Source organism: Triticum aestivum, chromosome 5D (assembly GCF_018294505.1).
Source record: "Triticum aestivum cultivar Chinese Spring chromosome 5D, IWGSC CS RefSeq v2.1, whole genome shotgun sequence".
NCBI lineage: Eukaryota > Viridiplantae > Streptophyta > Magnoliopsida > Poales > Poaceae > Triticum > Triticum aestivum.
Genome location: NC_057808.1, coordinates 543,783,502 through 543,802,901, shown reverse-complemented (window position 1 = coordinate 543,802,901; position 19,400 = coordinate 543,783,502). Strand labels below are relative to the sequence as shown.

Below are 19,400 nucleotides of genomic sequence, written 5' to 3'. Positions count from 1 at the left end.
CGCTGACCGCGCACGCGTCGCAGGCTGACTAGCCGGCCCCACATCGGGTGGGCCCACGGCACATCAGGTGGGCCTGCCGCCACCTCTCCTTCCCGCCACGCGTCGCCCCTGGCCGCGGCAGAAACAATCTCAACGTCGCCGTCGTCCGAGCCGACGCGCTGGGCCCGGACGTCAGTGGCTGGAGGCCCCCCTCCCCAGTCCGCATCCACTCGAACTGGGTGAGCTCTCGTCCCCTCCTTCCCGGGCCGCTCCACCTCCACTCCTCTTCTCGGACAGTCCACACCGCCGTCGCCGCTCGCGGGAGCCATGCGGGCCCTCGTCTCCCCGGCCCCAGCCGCCGCCGCATTCCTCCCGCGGACCCCGAGCCCCGGCGCGAGCCCTCGAGGGGCCACAGCGCTCTCGCGGCACCGCTCTTCTTCCGGTGGCCGCGCTGTCGCCGCCGGGGCTGCTGCCACGGGCGACCACTGGGGCGCCGACGACCAGCAGCACCACCGGGAGCAGCAGCAGTGCCGCGGTGGCGCCGGCAGGGGCGGCACCAGGCGCGCGGGGCCCAGCGTGCAGTGCGACGTGGACGTGGTGTCGTGGCGCGAGCGGCGGGTGTTCGCGTCCGTGGCGGTGGCCGCCGACGTCGACACCGTCTGGCGCATCATCACCGACTACGAGCGCCTCGCCGACTTCGTCCCCAACCTCGTGCACAGGTACGCGTTTCCTTCTCGTCCACCGGCCCGTCTCGGTCCCTTCTTCACCATGGGAGCACCGTTGAAGGGTTCTGATTTGGGGGAAATTTCGTGCAGTGGGAGGATCCCATGCCCGCACGAGGGCAGGATATGGCTGGAGCAGAGGGGGCTGCAGCAAGCGCTCTACTGGCACATCGAGGCGCGTGTCGTGCTCGATCTCCGGGAGGTCCCGGATGCCGTACGTGCCGTCTTCTCTTCACCATAATCTCCTGCTAGTAATTGTTATTCAGTTCAATTGCATTGAACTTGATAATAGTTCAGTTTTTACTGCTTACTAGTACATTTTTCTCATTGGTTGCAAAATCGTGGGGCAAAATGAGATGCCACTGAAATGTTGGCGGTGTGCTCTTACTTACTGAATGTATTGGTGGCATCTGTAAATGATCGGTTGATTAAGTCATGACTACTGCATGCATATTACTGTTGGCGTCTCTGCATGTGTTGTTTCTTCTTGTTAGGTTGTGGGTAGCAGATTCAAAGAGGATTAATGGTCTCCCTCGTTCTCTACCTATGTCGAGCTATATAGCCTTATTTACTATAAATTGTTCAGTAAAAATTACTGCGCAGGTTGATGGACGAGAACTCCACTTCTCCATGGTCGATGGCGACTTTAAGAAATTCGAAGGGAAATGGTCTGTCAGGGCTGGTCCAAGGTGGGCATCTTTCAGTCATTTTTATGCCTTGTTTGTAACATATGCCTTAAGTGAGCATCCAGCCTTTTAAATCCACAGTGGCTTACTTTGCTACCGCTTAAGGCCTGGTATAGAAATATTTTGATTTCAGGGATCCTTAGATTATTCATCGCTTTAGGCTTTTGAACATCAGAAAAAGAATTCCGCTCATAAATCTCATATGACCCCTGTTTGGTTTTTAACAGGTCCGCTAGTGCGATTTTGCTGTATGAAGTTAATGTGATACCACGATTCAATTTTCCAGCAATATTTCTTGAGAGGATTATAAGGTCGGATCTTCCTGTGAATCTTACAGCCTTGGCTTTCAGATCTGAAAAAATGTATTTAGAAAACCATAAATTTGGACCTACAAAATTTACCGGTGCAGAGTCCAAGCCACTTAACTTGCGTAGTGCAACAGTCGAGAATGATGTCATATCTTCTAGTAAGTTCAAAGAAGCGCCTGCCTCTTCCGGTTTTGGTGGTGTGCTTGCTTCACCCCCTCCTGAGTTGAATGGGAAATGGGGTGTATATGGAAGTGTCTGCAGGCTTGATAGGCCTTGTGTGGTAGATGAGATCCATCTTCGACGATTTGATGGCCTCTTGGTAACTGACTAAGCTTATACCCATCAAATAATTATTCTTCGATTCTTAAATTTCACGGAAAGCGCACTAAGAAAATTATCTTCTCTTGTGGAATGCTTTGGGTGAAGGAGCGTGAAGGGGCTCACAGGTGTGTTGTTGCTAGTATCACTGTGAAAGCACCAGTTCGAGAAGTATGGAATGCACTAACAGCATATGAAAAGTTACCCGAGTAAGTAGTTTTATCTTTATGCGGTATTTGGAGTTCACATAATCTACTTCCAATACACAGCTATGACCTAATATAGCTATCTTGTAGGATTATACCAAACCTGGCAATCAGTCGGATTCTTCTTCGTGATAATAACAAGGTTCGAATATTACAGGTAGGAGTTCTGTTAATGTTTTACATGATATTCTGGTTGGTTGGTTGTAAATAGCTTTTAAGTTTGGGGTTGGAGCATTGCATGGATTTTTCACAGAATTGTCAGTCCACAATTCACTTTCTGGTCGTTAGCTAGCTCATCTTTTGTAGTTTCTTTCTTTGGCTTTTACTGAAAAGATTTCTGAAACTTTCTGGTGCTTAAGAGTTCATGTTTTATTGCACATATTATCCCAGAATACTGTACAGAAGGGATCACACCTGTCTCCTACTAGTGGGAAAAAAAAAGATCAATGCCCCCTGTCCCAGAAGATCCTTCTCGACATAATTTTGTTCAATTTTATTGTTTTGCGAGCTTTGCAAGTTTTGTAACATCTCAGATTATTTTTCCAGGAGGGCTGCAAAGGCCTACTTTATATGGTTCTTCATGCCCGTGTTGTAATGGATCTTCGTGAGAAACATGAACGTGAGATCAGCTTTGAGCAAGTTGAGGGGGATTTCTACTCATTTAAAGGAAAATGGCGCCTCGGACAGCTTGGAGATCAGCACACACTGCTGAAGTATATGGTCGAGACTAAGATGCATAAAGATACCTTTCTCTCAGAGTCCATCCTTGAAGAGGTATTCACAACTTTGTTCTAGGAACAATATGTGCATCTTATGCATGTGGCATTTTGCACTTAATCCAAAAAAGGCCCTATTGTTGTGAAGTAGAAAAGTTGAAATAAAAAATGGTTGTGTGTGCCCTCGACCTTCTAAATCATTTATTTGGGAAAGAACTACACTAGGACTGACGGAAGCCTGTGGTGTTACTATTAAGAAAGCAACCTTTGTGCGGATGTATCATCTTGTTGAATGTACCAACCATGCTCATGTGACAGATTTTACTTTTTATCCTTTTACCCATTCATTTTATTTCTGACACCAGTTACAGTCACAGGCTTGTTCCTGACAAATGATGAACTGAATGACTCTGTATACTCTGAACCAATATAAACTTGTATCCACTATCTTTACAAACTGACATTTATCTCCCCCAAGGATAATAACTGGTATTCCATTCCCTTGATAACAATAATTCTGTATGAAGTTATCTCTGAAGTGTCTGTCTCCTAGGGATTATTTATCCTAATTTTATGCTAGCTACAAACATCTATCTCAGGCATCCAAATAATTTGTTTTGAAGACATTCTTGTTACAAGGTATCATCGCTATGCAAACACGATGGCGAATTTAATAAAAACAGTTCTGATCTCAAATATTTGTAGGTCATGTACTTGTGTGGCATCATTGTGCAAATGACAACATTTCATGGTTATCTCACTGTTGTCGTTCTCATCTTTGGGGAAAATAAACTAAAACATTTTATTTTATCCTTTTCAGGTCATATACGAAGACCTTCCATCAAATTTATGTGCAATCCGTGATTATGTTGAAAAGGCAGAAGCTGAGAGAGGTAATTCCACAATTCACTCGGATGCGCCAACCAATCCAGATACTGTTCCTTTGTGTTACACAGAAGGACGACAGTCGGAGCAAGCATCTGTACATTGCTCTTCAAGTTCCACGAGGCAGAGACCAAAAGTTCCTGGCCTGCAAAAGGACATCGAGGTCCTGAAATCCGAACTTGGTAGTTTTATTGCAAAACATGGTCAGAATGGTTTCATGCCTAAGAGAAAACATCTTCGTACACATGGGAGAGTTGATATCGAGAAGGCTATAACACGGATGGGTGGGTTCAGGAAGATTGCTACCTTAATGAATCTTTCCCTTTCTTATAAAAATCGGAAACCAAGAGGTTATTGGGATAATCTGGAGAACTTGGAAGAAGAGGTGAGAAAATACTTTTTTTTTTCATCCCTCTGCTTTGTAGTAGACGTCCAGTCTTGTCATACAAGGCTGCTAGCATCATAATTTTCTTAGCTTCAACGCTGTATCATGTCTTGGAACTGAAGAAGCTAAATTTTTTCCGGTTAGATTTTTCTTTTTAATAACTTTGAATTGCTAGTGAAGGAAATGGTAGCAAGCGCTCCGTTCTACGTGTGCCGTACTTGTTGTATTATGTTTGCATTTTAGTTGTTACTTGTTCAGTTTACGGTCATAATTTAACTCTGAGAATGGCCATTGTCCGCAGATCAGGAGATTCCAGAAGAACTGGGGGATGGACCCTTCTTATATGCCAAGTAGAAAATCTTTTGAGAGGGCAGGTACCTGATTACTTGTACTTGGACCAAGTTAAATATGGGATTGACCGTTCTTCTTGCTAATGTTGGTTGCAGCCGGTACTCCATTTGGGTGTGTAATTAGTCAATGTATCCTTTTTATGGCCTAGTTCTATGCGGTCAAGTAGCCATGGGCCATGCCACTGCACTATCTGTTAGTACTCCAAATAGCCATGGCCAAAGAGTATTGCTTAAGATACCTAGGACCCCCCCCCCCCCCCCCCCCCCCTCACCTTTTAGCACCAAATTTCTGTAGTTTTCTACTACAGCCGTTATTGCTGACGTTTTTGAGTCCATGATCAAGAAATTGATGCACTAGTTGACATTACTGGTCGCATTCACGGTTTCGTATATGTCAGATTGATGACGGCAACATCGTCGTGCCATGGGTTTCTATCTATCACATGCTAGTGCCACCAGTCATGTGGTCTATAATTCTCTATCGGTCCACCATGGCCGGTCTTCCTCCCTAACGGTCTCCACACTCTGTTATCCTGTGCAGGGCGCTACGACATTGCTCGCGCCCTGGAGAAATGGGGCGGGATACAGGAGGTCTCCCGGCTCCTCTCGCTTGAACCAAGGCGGCCCCGGAAGCAAACGGACCCTGACGGCGAGCTGCAGCCCGAATCGCCAAGCGCCGCCGACGCAACCAAGCACCCGAGCAGCAGCAAAGCAGACAAGGCGAGCGTGCCCCTGGACGCGCAGAAGTGGCTCCTGAAGCTCAAGGACCTGGACATCAACTGGGTCGAGTACTGAACTGCAGGGCCGCCCGCATAGTTGACTAATCCGACCTGTAAAAACAAGTGTGTAACAGAAAAATAAAAGGTGAGGTACTGGCCGTGGTTTTCCTGCATGGAACGCCGATCGAGTTTTCTTTTTCTCCCGTCTGTCAAAGCTCTAGAACCGGAGGTTTCTGCCGGGTTTTCCTGACGTAGGGCTTGGGAAGTCTGTACAACTGTCAGCTTCCTCGTCGCGTAGAATTGGTAAAAGGGGATCATTATAAGTGGGAAGTGCGCGCATATGGTGGGAGAGGACTTTGTTTCAGTGCTTGCATTGCACTGGGTGGTCGTTGGATGGACGGACCTTTTCAAGCACACGTGCGTTGAAAAAACATGGAAGAATGCCTGTGCTCTAGATCTTCCTTTCCGTCTTCTTCCTCTTGGCCATTAGCCGGGACAGGGACAGTGATGTGCCTTGTGCACGGCTTGGGCTGATGATGATGATGATGCTCTTGTTTCTGTCACTACATAATATACTCCTACTAATAAAATAGTAGTATAACCAGCTGGAGTATAGATACAAGATAAGATGCGAGCGTGTCTGTTTTCTCAGGCGACATGGAATGGACTGCAAGTGCGAGCAAGTCGATGTTTTCTTTTACATGACAGCGTAATTGATGGTCTTGCAACAAGGAAAAATGAGCTAATAAGGTGCCACGTACGTACTAGTTATTACTACAAAGGAAAAACTAAAAAATGTAAAAACAAAAGAGGTCTCGCCGGGATTCGAACCCAGGTCGCCAGATTCAAAGTCTGGAGTGCTAACCACTACACTACGAAACCATCTGATGACAAGATTTCTGTCTTATCCTATATTAATTAAACCCCAGCAATCAAGCCGAGAAGCCGGCAGTGGATCTGAGCTCCCCGGCTCTCTCTCCACCGGCGACAGTACGCAGAGCAGCTGTTTCCAGGAACCAAGCATTAAACACGAACCTCAGCCACATCACATGCTTGTCCTCGTAATCATCAAGTGATGACAAAGAGTGACACATGATGCAGGATTCTCGTCTGGTTGGTGTGCTGGCAATTCATCCATTCTTTTCCTTTTTTTTTGCGGGGGCAATTCATCCATTCAACCAACCAACTTGCACACTTGTTCAAGTTGATGGACAAGTCTGCTGAAAACGGAACCCTGCACCCACCCACGTCCGTCCAATGCAGCCACACCCAGTGCCAGTGGTAGGTGCCAAACTGCCAGTGCCATAACACCAAGGCACTAGTACTAATGACAATCATCATACGAATCAAGCAAGCACCAGCGCAGAGTGCGGTCGGCATCCGAAATGCATCACAAATTTCGCCCCTCATCCTACAATACTCTGCCTCAAATTTGAATTGTTTGTACATGTGCAAATTACGATTAGTAGCGTTCGGTCTAGTTCTATTACTTACAAATTGTGGTTCATCTGGCACATACATGCATGCTTCTCAACCATGCCAAATCTCAAAAGGCAGAGCAGCTCCATGCTCTCCACCAAGAACAAAACCAAGCAGATCCTAGAGCTAGACCACCCTACCAATTCACTGACTCGCTCGATGATCTGCGCGGTTTCCCTTCGATCCGAGCACGGACGAATTTTCCATCGTTTTCACTGCGCCGGAGAAGACTGACGCCGGCAATGTTACATTGTCATGTACGGCTCCGACGAGCGCAGCGGGAGCGACGCGATCTCGCGGGTGCGGGCGGAGGCCGACCGCCCCACGGACATCTCCTGCTCCACGTTCGGCGACGGCACGGGCGCCGGAGGCGCCGCCACCGACGACGCGAACGTGGACGCCACGCTGCTGCTCACGCCGCTGCCCGACCCGCCGCCCGTGGTGGCCGTCGTCACTGTCATGAAGCTGTCCGACGACTTGGGCGGCGGCGGCCGCTCCAGCTCCATGATCCCCTCCAGCATCTGCACCACCTTGCCCATGCTCGGCCGCTGCGACGGCTGCTCCTGGATGCACCAGAAGCTCACCTGCAGCGCGCGCTCCACCTGCGCCATGTCCACATCCTCCCCGGCCAGCCGCCGGTCCACGATGGGCAGGAGGTTCCCCTTCTCGTACTCCTCGTACGCCCACACCGAGAACTTCTTCCGGTTCGTCTCCTCCGAGATGTCGAAGTTGCGGTGGCCGCTCACCGTCTCGAGCAGCACCATGCCGTAGCTGTACACGTCCGACTTGACGGTGATGGGCAGGTTGGCGAGCCACTCCGGCGCGAGGTACCCCCTGGTGCCGCGCACGCTGGTGAGCGTCCGGTGCCGGTGGTCCTTGGGGTTGATGAGCTTGGCGAGGCCGAAGTCGGACACCTTGGCGTTGTGCTGCTCGTCGAGCAGGATGTTCTCCGGCTTGATGTCGCAGTGCACGATGGTGTCGCGGCACTCCTCGTGCAGGTACGTGATGCCGCGCGCCGTGCCCACGGCCACCGCGAACCGCGTCGCCCACGACATCGCCTTGCCGCTGTCGCTGCTGCTGCCGGCGCCGAAGAGGAAGGAGTCCAGCGAGCCGTTCTTCATGAACTCGTAGACGAGCAGGCGGTGCCGGCCCTCGGAGCAGAAGCCGATGAGGCGGACCAGGTTGAGGTGGTGCGTGCTGCTGATGGTGGCCACCTCCATCCGGAACTGCTTCTCCCCCTGCTCGATCCCCTCCAGCTGCTTCACCGCCACCACCGTCCGGTTCGCCAGCACGCCGCGGTACACGGCGCCGAACCCGCCCGCGCCCAGCTTCTCCTTGAACCCCTTGGTCGACCGCTGCAGCTCGCGGTACGAGAACTGCACCGGCGCGCCGGACGCGTACTCCAGCAGCGCGTACTGCGCAGACGCCGGCCCGTACTTCGGGCTGTTCCGGCAGAACGCCCACCACAGCGCCCACTCGGCGAGGACCAGCCCGGACACCACGCCGAGGACGACCAGCGCCACGACCCACCCGCGCAGGCCGGAGGACCCCGAGGAGGACGAGCCGCCGGTGCTGAGGGGCGGGTTGGCCTGGCCGGGGAAACAGACCTTGACGAAGGACGTGCTGGGGAGCGACGCCGACTGGTATGCGCTGACGAAGTTGGACACCTTGAGGAAGCAGAGGCCGGAGCCGTCGGAGAGCGCGGTGGAGGCGACGCAGGAGCTGCCGGACAGGCAGTTGAGGCGGCACGCGGTGATGCCGACGAAGAACTGCTCGGTGGTGATCTCCGGCGGGTAGGTGAGGAACTGCGTGTTGTCGAGCTGGAGCATGGTGGAGTTGCCCGGGCAGTTCTGGAGCTCCACCTTGCGCTTGCACCCGCTGCGGGGGTTGTTGGCGTCGTTGAGCTCGAAGTTCAGCGACGGGCACCCGCACACCGGCGACGTGCCGTTGTAGCCGCACACGCCCATGTTGCCGCAGTAGCCGAACACCTCGCACTGGTCGGCCACCGCGGACCACTGCTCCGTCGCCGTGCCGCTGCCGCGCCCGGCGCTGTAGGCGCGGAAGTTGCCGTCCGAGTCGAGGCGCACGAAGCGCAGCATGTCGCCGCTCTCGCCGTAGTTGCTGCTGTAGGCGACGACGACGGGGGCGTTGAGCGTGCCGTCGGTGAGGGAGACGATGCCGTTGGTCTGCATCGTGAGCGTCGGGGAGCTGAGCGTCTTGTTGGCGGTGAAGGTGGAGTTGTAGCCCTTGTTGAAGTAGGTGACGGTGGCGGAGCCGGCGGTGGCCCACTTGAGCGTGAGGTTGCCGGTGGCCCGGTCGACGGCGAAGACGTAGGGGCCCGAGGTGAGGTTCATGCCGGAGGCGAAGTTCTGGGACATGACCACGGTGTCCGTCGGGTGGTCGAAGGACTGCCACAGGGCGCCCCCCGTGGAGTTCTTGAGCACGAGGTTGCCGCTCTCCTGGAGGGCGGCCGCGGAGACGCCCCGGCCGGCGGTGCCGGACGACCAGAGCACGGCGCCGGAGCCGTTGACCAGCTGCAGGTCGCCGGTGGACGTGAGGCGGAGCGAGCCCCCCGAGTCGACGGGCGCGCCGGCGCCCGCGGACCAGACGGAGATGCCGCCGGCGTAGGTGACCGCGGCGACGGAGAGCGAGGGCGCGGTCGGGGACGGCGCGAAGGCGAGGGAGAAGGTGGAGTTGGGCGACGACCACGCGGCCGAGTTGCCGCCCGGCGTGAGGGTGGAGCCCAGGGGCATGTCCTTGCCATGGGACAGGAAAGGGAGGAGGAGGAAGCAGCAGCAGCAGAGGACGGCGAGATCCCCCCGCGGAGGCCGCATCTTTCTTGGACGGACGGGAGCGTGGAAGATGACCGCGGATTCTTGCGCCGGGAGCTGCAGCGGAGAAGCTAGCGGGGGCTATGTAGCTCGGCTTCCCCTCTCATGGCGTGAATTGCGGCTGTGAATCGGGGCTTGGGAAGAGGGGGAGAAGCAGGGGAGGGGAGGGGATGAGCGTGAGCGAGGGAGGGAGGAAGGGAGGAGGAACTAGCCGGAGCAGGAGAGCGACTGTGACGCACACGCACGCTCAATGACCGTGCTCGGTCCTTGTAGTTGTTCGGTCACATTCCCGTATGTTTTTTTTTTCGCGAAAAACCCCGTATGTTTGTTGTGGACTACAGTATTTTTTTAAGAAAAATTTGCGAATAAACTGGTATTTTTTTTGAACTGGACTAGTAATTAACAACTCTGTAGACCAGTGCTTCCCGATGGGAATTTTAGCCGAGTAAAATGCACACTTGTTTGGACTTGTATTTTGTAGTTCACGAAGTCAAAATCAAAAGTTGCATCATAAATTCACTTAGGTGATCCACTTCTGATTCAAAATGATTTGTTTGCGAGGGGGGAATCGGCCAGTTCTTCTTCGTCGAGCCCCCCTCACGAACTGCCTTCCGCGCCGCACCCTTGCCGGCGACGAACCGCCGGTGCACAGACCTCGGCATCATGCTTGTCATTTAACTTGGGACGGTTTTTGCACTAGCATGTGGCGGTTGATGACGAGGGCCTCAGTGTCACACGACATTACTTAGCGATGACTAAGAAATCCTCTCTCCGTTTTATAATATAAAAGCTTGACAATACACTAGTGTCAAAAACGCTCTTATATTATGGAAGGGCAAGAGTAGTATAGTACTCCCCTTTCTATTTATTTTTTGGTTGAAACAATAAATGTATTGCCCTGTCGTTTGGGAATAGCGAAAACACAAAGTAAAGTGGATGCTCGTATATACCATATATTTCCATTGGATGACATCCAATCATTCAAATTTCCAGCCTAACCAATGAGCAAACGGCTGTTTAAGCTACCGGTGGTTAGTTTGAGCATAATTATGGCCTATGCTAATCAACTGCTGGCACCAACCAAAAACTAAAGGTATAGAATGGTCAAGGTGTCTCCGGACCAGACGAAACAAATTGAGCGAGCATGGCCGGTGAACTCAAGACCAAGCCCACTCACTGCCCTCTTAAATGTCAGCTGCTCTAAGCGATCTCAGCCGTCCAAGATCACACGGAGGGCCCTGATGAGACGGTGGCGACTGGACCATCGACATGACTTGGTGGCACCTGCAGCGCTGGTCGTCGGTCGGAGGGTCAACAGGGGCGGCGGCTTCCGGACGATCGAGCAGCCCACTTATGTTTGTTCGGTTGCTTAAACCAAATGGACTTGTTTTGCTAATACTGGCATTCTTTTCACCATCTTGTTTGACTAGCACTGTGTTACTGTTAATTTGTTGTGTTGCCCAAAAAGAAAAAAAAAACTGTTAATTTGTTACTAGATGATCATGGGCGTGTACGCTCGTTCCAAGAACAAGAAGGAAGACAAGACAATGCAAAACAAAGTAACCCACCAGCGTCAAAAGTATTGAATGTTTGTATTGACCTTGACTTTGCAGAATGAGTTTTTTTTTTGTTATACTAGCAAATTTTTATGTGAGGATCCAGGCTAGCTGAGCAGAACATCGTCTTACGCGTACAACAACGATGTTAGTGTGTCACGATCACTGCCATCAACTTGCATCCGTATGGTGGCGAACATAGGCTTACACTGTAGGGTCATTACGACCAAGTCTTACACATGGAAGTCAGGTGGGAGGAAAATCAAATAAGGTCATGTTTGGAACACAGAATATGGAACCATTATCATGTGGAAAACACGATGAGGTTTTTTTTTTATTAAAAAACGACTGGGGAGTTTTCTCACTCGAATATATTACCCAAAGAGGCAAAGCCAATATATTGTCGCCATCTTAGTTTCGGTTGATCCACTTTATAAGGAAAGTCGGATCGAAAACCTAAACACTTTGACTTATTTAAGAGGGAAATAGTGCCGAAAACCATACAAATGTCAAAGAAAACTAAAGAAGATGAACTTGGATGTCCGTGACAAGGCATACCCTCGCCAAGAGACATCATTACCATCACCAAGAGAGACACAAACATATGTGGTGTGTTGTCGAGGGTATGACAATATCAAGAATTTACTAGCCGCCAAGAACGCCCACGTGAATGCCGATCCCCATGACACGATACAGGAACACAAACAATCAACGAGAAATATAGGCATGATCACAGGCTCCGCTAGAGGCGACATGATACTAGAGCAATGCAAGTCGAGAGGTTGTCGAGGAACATGAACCCTGATTGGGAGCTCCGCCGCAGAAAGCCGGACTGATTAGCAAGTAGGGATGCATCTTGCACCGTCTTAGAGCAAAGATCAACCGAGATAACACCAAGAGCATGTTGCTCACCGCAACACAACGGCCATCATGGAGAGTATTGAGCATGCATGACAATAGGGGGTAGAAAATGGCGACACTACGACGTAGAAGGCACCGCCACCGAGCCCCAAAGAACACCGCCGAAGACGAACACTTTGGGGGCAATTGACAACTCAAAGCACCGAGATTTCTGTTGTCTAGACCCCATGAACACACACACACACACACACACACACACACACACACACACACACACACACACACACACACACAATGCACGCATGCACACACACACGCACCCACACGCAGACGCGCGCACACACACATCAAAACATTGAACTTGATTTGGCTTCACAATGTTACTAGCAACAAGGTTTATCCCATGCCCTCAAGAATGTAACGAACTACTCACAACACATCATATGGATCATGATTAGTGGAGATGAATATATGAATAACAATGTCAACATATGAATTTTTTTCACTAATAAAACTTCTATGCATCAACTACAAGGAGTAAAAATATGAATAACAATATGAACATATGAATGTATGGATTTTTGAGGAAATGTAGTACCCTGTCGTTTGAGAATAGCGAAAACACAAATTAAAATGGATGCTATTTTATTCCATTGGTCGACATCCAATCGTTTAAATTTCCAGCCTAACCAATGAGCAAACGGATAAACTGCTGTTTATGCTACCGGTGGTCAGTTGGAGTAAGTAATTATGGCCTATGCTAATCAACTACTGGCACCAACCAAAAACAAATAAGGCAGAATGGTCAAGGGTGTCTCCGGACGAGACGAAACGAGTGAGCGAGCATGGCCGGTGAGCTCAAGACCAAGCCCACCCACAGACCTCTCTGATGTCAGCTGTTCTAAGCGATCTCAACCGTCCAAGATCCCACGGAGGGCCCTGATGAGCCGGTGGCGACTGCACCATCGACACGTACGCTTGACTTGGTGGCACCTGCGCCGCTGGTCGTCGGTCGGGGGGTCAACAGGGGCGGCGGCTTCTGGACGGTCGAGCAGCCCACTAATAATTATCTTTGGTTGGTTATATGATAAACCAAATGTACATCTTTTGGTAATACTGCCATTTTTTTCACCTTCTGGTTTGACTATCGTTGTGTTAATTTATTACTAGATGATCATGGGCGTGCACGCTCGTACAAGAAGGAAGACAAAGTATTTGTCGGTGACAGTGCAAAACAAAATAACCTACCAGCGTCAAAAGTATTGAATATTTGTCTTGACCTTGACTTTGAGGAATGCGATTTTTTATACAGTAGCAAACATCTATGCGAGGATCCAGGCTAGCTGAGCAGAACATGGTCTTACGCGTATAACAACGATGTCAGTATGTCACGATCACAAACATCAACTTACATCCGTGTGATAGTATTGAACATAGTCTTACACTGTAGGGTCATTACGACCAAGTCTTGCACATGAGACTCAGGTGGGAGCAACAACAAATAAGGCCATGTTTGGAATTAGAGCATCTACAGACGGGCGGACTGTTCAGTCACTGACAAGTCAAAATATCCGATCCAGACGGACGCCTTAAACCGAGCTCAAACGTCTGAGCTGACCGACACCCCTCATATCTAGTCCAAATATGGGGTGGCCTGGGCATGATCGAGCGCGTCTGCCACATCAGACCTGGCCCAGGCTGACCCACTCGAGCCCACATATATTCGTCCTCATCTGCTCCTCGAACCAAACCCTAGCCATTTCACTCCCCTCCACGAGCTGTGTCGCCGCTGCCTCAACAGAGATGGTGCAGTTCGTACGGCGTCCGAACACGGTGGTGGATGCGCAGCCGCTTCCTATGCGTGCCGAGGCGGAGGTGAACGCATGGGCGTCGTTCGACGCAAATATGGCGCGACATGCCCGCCGTGCGAGACAGGGGTGCGGGAGATGACAGCCGCCCTCGCGGCGGTCGACGTTGGCGAGGCGGAGTCGCATTGTCCGGCGCCCCGTATGGTGCGCCAGTCCGGGTGCCGCACCCGCGTCATAGTGGACGTCACCGGCTCCTCTGAGGACGGATCCATCATAGATCTCACGCGCACCTGAACCGTGAAGGTTTCAGACTCCGACGAGGAGGATTAGGGCACGGGAGACGATGGCGCCTCGAGTCTCGTGAGCCGGTGCGTGTCCCACGTCCCACTCTAACTTGGCAGCGACCGGAGCACCACTTCGAGGGGTACAGCCGGCCGCCGGACATGGGCATGCTAGAGTCAGACGAGCTCCGCTTAGGTTAGATTTTACGTTGCATGTAATAGTATGAGTGTGATGTTTCTAATTGAGGTAACTGGAGATTTACCGGTCACTGTCCGCGGGCGTTTGAGAGGTCGGATTTGCTGTATCCTGCTTTAGATGCTATTACTCCATTATTATGTGGCAAATACGCTGATATTTTTTTTGGGAGAAATCACTGGGGGAGTTTGTTTACTTGAATATACTACTCAAAGAGACCAAAAGCCAAGAGAGAGTCGTCCTCTTGGTTTCGGTTGATCAATTTTATAAAGGAAACGGTGCCGAAAATCATACAAACAACAAAAAGAAAAGAAAATCGGGTGTCCGTCACAAGGCATACCCCAGCCAACAAACATATGTGGTGTGTTCAAGTGTCTATATTCCCACACAATTGACAACTATCAACATTAGTCATCTTTGACTTGCAAAAAAGAAAACATTAGTCATCTTTCTGTTGAGTTGGACATCCTCAAACGACAACGAGTGTTTCGCTGATCTTCAAAGGAATGCTCTGATTTTAGCCGGTGATGAAGCTATGCACCTAGGGTAGGGTTATAGGCATGACCTAGACACCCTCTCCTAGGACATCACCTTAAAGTCAGAAGCATTCAAAGGATAACATCGTCCACTTGACCAGAAGCATTCCACTCGGAAGACTCAATGTCACTCGACCATAACAGAAATCACTCGACAGACAGAAGGTCTAAAGTCACTCTGCACAGCAACGGTCGAGCGTTTACCCATAGACTTAATGATCATTTATATCACTTTATTATGGACGTTACCTGTAACGCTCCCTCTTTATGTACATTGAACTCCTTGTAACGTGGGCTGGCTGGGGTCCTGGCGCACTCTATATAAGCCACCCCCTCCTCTGGCACAAGGGTTCGCACCCCTGTAACACACACACACGCATAATCCAGTCGACCGCCTCCGGGCACCGAGACGTAGGGCTATTACTTCCTCCGCGGAGGGCCTGAACTCGTAAAACTCGTGTGTACAACTTCACCATAGCTAGGACCTTGCCTCCTTATACCTACCCCCCATTCTACTGTCAGTCTTAGATCCACGACAGTTGGCGCACACCGTGGGGCAGGTGTCTTAGCGACTTATTGGTGAAGTTGCGATTTTTCCGATTCCTATCATCATGGTTACCGGCGGTGGATCGGCTGAGGGCCGCGAGATCCGTCTCGGCTCGCTCGTCTTCGTCACCGACGACTCCGCCTGGCTTCAAGAGGCTCCACTCGACGTCGAGGCGCTCCCCGTCCGCGGGGCGGCGCACTTTCGCGCGTGCGTCCGCGGCGTCCTTCTCCGGCAGCCGTCGACCCAGTATCGGTCGGCTCCTGTGGTGTCCTCGCTCCCCGCTGTTCGCCGGCGCAAGCGTTCCGGTCGGTCGCGGCTCCAGCGGTGGGTGAGACACGTGGTGGCCCGTCAGTCGGCCACCCCGCAAGTCGTGGCAATCGAGCCCGACGAAACTCTCTACGGCATGTTCGACCTGTCGACTGGCTCCGTCGAGACTGCGTTCGAGTGCGACAGCAGCGATCCCGTGGCGGAAGTCTTGATGGTCAACGGGTCACGCAGTCCTCCTAGCTTCTCCCGCGATGACAGTGGCGATGGCGGCGGCGATCCGTCGCGCGCTCACGAGGAGTACCGCCCCAAGCCCCTTTCTTTGCAGCAGAGGGAAGAGCTTCGTCGCCGCAATATGGATGCACTTCACACTCCTATTCGTTGGAGAAACCCCCGAGGCCCGGGCCTTGGAGGAGGCGCGCCTAGCCAACTTGGCTGAGCGCACTCGGCTGGAAAATCTGCAACATGCACTCGACGAGCGTGCTTGGCAGCGGATTCCTGAGTCCACTCGACGACAGCTTTTTCCGCCTCAAACTTAGGTATACCGAACTCCGATTCAAAATCTCACAGCTGCAGCCCGAATAGCAGAGTCGATTCAGCCTTCCCAGTCGGAAGCTGGCAGAGGTTTGATGCAGATCCGGGATTTACTCCGGGCAGCAGGAGAGCAGAACACAGCAGTATCTCAGTCGCGGAATAGGATTCATAGCAGATCTGTGATGGCAGACACAGTTCAGTCGGCTCACAGCCCAAGATCACCCCCGCGGCGTGAGGGACGTGGATACTGGCAAGATCAGTACAGAAACCGCGAGCAGTATGATCACCGACTCGACCACGATGACCGTCGCCGAGTGCCCATGCCTCCCCCGAGGAGTGGGTCATACGTGCCTCGGCGGCATGATGACAGGCGCCCCCATAGCAGCGAGCGAAGAGTACCAGTCGACCCAAGGGAGCCGAGCTTTGATGCGAGATCTATTCTCGTGCAAGGTCTGGTTGACAGGAACAGAGCACACAGAGAGGGTCATGACAGAGATCACCCGACTGGCAGCAGAGTGCATGTTTCAGGTCCAGAGTGCTTCAGCAGAGCCATCAGGGCTGCAGTGATTCCTCCCAACTTCAGGTTGGCGACTGGAGTCAGCAAGTTCACTGGTGAGTCCAAGCCTGACACTTGCCTTGAGGATTACCGAGTGGCTGTACAAATCGGTGGTGGCAATGATGAAGTGGCCATGAAGCACCTCCCTCTGATGTTGGAAGGCTCGGCCAGAGCATGGTTGACTCAGTTGGCACCTGGCAGCATATACAGTTGGGAGGAACTCGCCCGAGTGTTTGTTAGAACTTTTGAGGGTACTTGCAAACGGCCGGCAGGGTTAACAAAATTGCAGCACTACGTGCAGAAGCCGAATGAAACCCTAAGAGACTATATCCAGAGATGGATCACGTTGCACCATATAGTGGAGAATGTGTCAGATCACCAAGCGGTTTGTGCCTTCAAAGAAGGTGTTTAGTATCGAGAGTTGAATATGAAATTCGGTCGGACAGGGGATATGTCCCTGACTCGGATGATGGAGATTGCCACCAAATACGCTAACGGGGAAGAGGAAGACTGACTCCGGAGTGGCAAACACAAAATAGTCGCCCAGGAAACCGGAGGAGGGAATTCCAATCGGAAACAGAAGCGCAAGGCCGAGCCAACTGCTCCAGGTGAGGCTTTAGCTGTGGCTCAAGGAAAGTTCAAGGGGAAGCCCAAAGGGCCCTGGAACCCCAAGAAAGTGAAAGATCAAGCCGGAAATTATGTGTTGGATTTACCATGCCACATTCATACCAAGAAAGATGAAGAGGGTAATCTCATTTACCCTAAACACACCACTCGATAGTGTCGACTCCTGATCCAGTAGTTCCGAGAGAAACAACCCAATGAGAGGGAAAAGGAGTCGAACAAGGGTGAGGATAAGGAAGAAGATGATGATGGTTTTCCCAACGTCAATTCCACTCTGATGATTTTTGCTGATGTTGAGAGCAAAAGTCGACTGAAAGTCATCAACAGAGAAGTGAACATGGTTGCTCCGGCAACACCAAGTTATTTGAAGTGGTCCCAGACTGCCATCACATTCGACCAGTCTGACCATCCAGCACGTATAGCCACCCCTGGGAGGCAAGCATTGGTGGTCGACCCAGTTGTTGAAGGCACTCGACTGACTAAAGTGCTGATGGATGGTGGTAGTGGCCTGAATATCCTTTATGCTGAAACCTTGAAGGGAATGGGCATTCCGATGTCCAAGCTTAGTGAAAGCAATATGAGCTTCCATGGTGTTATACCTGGCAAGAAGGCTGAATCACTCAGCCAGATCGCCCTTGATGTGGTTTTCGGTGATTCCAAGAATTACCGCAAGGAAAAGTTGACATTTGAAGTAGTGGATTTCCAGAGTGCTTACCATGCTATTCTAGGTAGGCCTGCCTATGCACGTTTCATGGCTCGACCATGTTACGTGTACCTCAAATTGAAAATGCCTGGTCCCAGAGGAGTGATCACTATCACTGGCAATCGGCACAAGGCAGAAGAGTGCTTCCAGAAGGGCTAAAAAATCGCCGATGCACAAATAGCAGCAGTCGAAATGCAAGAATACCATAAAAATGCAGACCCGAGTGATTTGCTGCGCTCCAAGAAGCCTGTCACAGATTCTGCATTTCAGTCGTCCGGTGAAACCAAGCCGATTCATATTCACCCGACCGATCCTAATGCTGCTCCTACTCATATCTCAACATCACTCGACAGCAAATAGGAAGAAGTGCTCATCCAGTTCCTCCGTGAGAACTGGGACATCTTTGCATGGAAGCCTTCTGACATGCGGGTGTACCCAGGGGACTGGCTGAGCATCATTTGCGAGTCAACCCGAAAGTAAAACCAGTCAAGGAACATCTTCGACGGTCCGCCGTACAAAAGAGAAAAGCAATTGGTGAGGAAGTGGCTCGGCTCCTGGCAGCTGAGTTCATCCGAGAGATTTACCACTCTGAGTGGCTCGCCAATGTTGTCATGGTCCCCAAGAAGGATGACTCACTTCACATGTGCATTGACTTCAAGCATATCAACCGGGCCTGCCCGAAAGATCATTTTCCTCTCCCCCGCATCGACCAAATCGTCGACTCGACTGCGGGATGTGAGCGATTGTCTTTTCTGGATGCCTATTCTGGGTATCATCATATCCGACTGTATGGACCCGATGAAATAAAAACGACTTTCATCACTCCATTCGGGTGCTTCTGTTATGTCACCATGCCATTCGGCCTGAAGAACGCCGAAGCCACATTCATGAGGATGATTCAGAAGTGTCTGCTCACTCAAATCAGTCGGAATGTGGAAGCATACATGGATGACATTGTGGTCAAGTCGCGTAAAGGTTCCGACCTGCTGGCTGACCTTGCTGATACCTTTGCCAACCTGAGAAGGTATGATATCAAGCTTAACCCATCAAAGTGCACATTCGGAGTTCCTGGCAGAAAGTTACTCGGTTTCCTCGTTTCCGAACGAGGGATCGACGCGAACCTAGAGAAAGTTGGTGCCATACTCCGGATGAAGCGCCCTGTGCGTGTGCACGATGTCCAGAAGCTTACTGGTTGTTTGGCCGCCTTGAGTCGATTCATTTCTCGCCTCGGTGAAAAGGCATTGCTTCTTTACCGACTGATGAAGAAATCTGACAAGTTCGAGTGGACTCCTGAAGCTGATGCAGCGTTTGCAGAGCTCAAAGCCCTGCTTTCCACCCAGCCGGTGCTCG

General features: G+C 51.3%; 2 protein-coding genes and 1 non-coding gene across 4 annotated transcripts; 1 reads left to right on the top strand and 2 right to left on the bottom strand.

Moving 5' to 3' along the window:
• Positions 1 to 200: 200 nt before the first annotated feature.
• On the top strand, positions 201 to 5,574 carry LOC123123689 (uncharacterized). Of its 2 annotated transcripts, none has more exons than XM_044544261.1 (10): positions 201 to 698; positions 795 to 915; positions 1,305 to 1,390; positions 1,615 to 2,014; positions 2,125 to 2,222; positions 2,310 to 2,376; positions 2,766 to 2,993; positions 3,756 to 4,205; positions 4,507 to 4,579; positions 5,097 to 5,574. In XM_044544261.1, the coding sequence occupies exons 1-10, from the start codon at positions 307 to 309 to the stop codon at positions 5,348 to 5,350; spliced, it is 2,169 nt and encodes a 722-aa protein (XP_044400196.1). In that variant the 5' UTR covers positions 201 to 306; the 3' UTR covers positions 5,351 to 5,574. The 2 variants fall into 2 exon arrangements, with proteins under 2 accessions (XP_044400196.1, XP_044400195.1); XM_044544260.1 differs by having other exon boundaries at positions 205 to 698; positions 2,122 to 2,222.
• A 510-nt stretch (positions 5,575 to 6,084) lies between these two features.
• TRNAQ-UUG (transfer RNA glutamine (anticodon UUG)) lies at positions 6,085 to 6,156 on the bottom strand. The gene has a single exon. It is a non-coding gene; the product is annotated as a tRNA-Gln (tRNA).
• A 504-nt stretch (positions 6,157 to 6,660) lies between these two features.
• Positions 6,661 to 9,824, bottom strand: LOC123123688 (G-type lectin S-receptor-like serine/threonine-protein kinase At1g34300). The gene has a single exon (XM_044544259.1). It carries the CDS (start codon positions 9,585 to 9,587, stop codon positions 6,999 to 7,001), a length of 2,589 nt encoding a protein of 862 aa, XP_044400194.1. The 5' UTR covers positions 9,588 to 9,824; the 3' UTR covers positions 6,661 to 6,998.
• Positions 9,825 to 19,400: the final 9,576 nt, after the last annotated feature.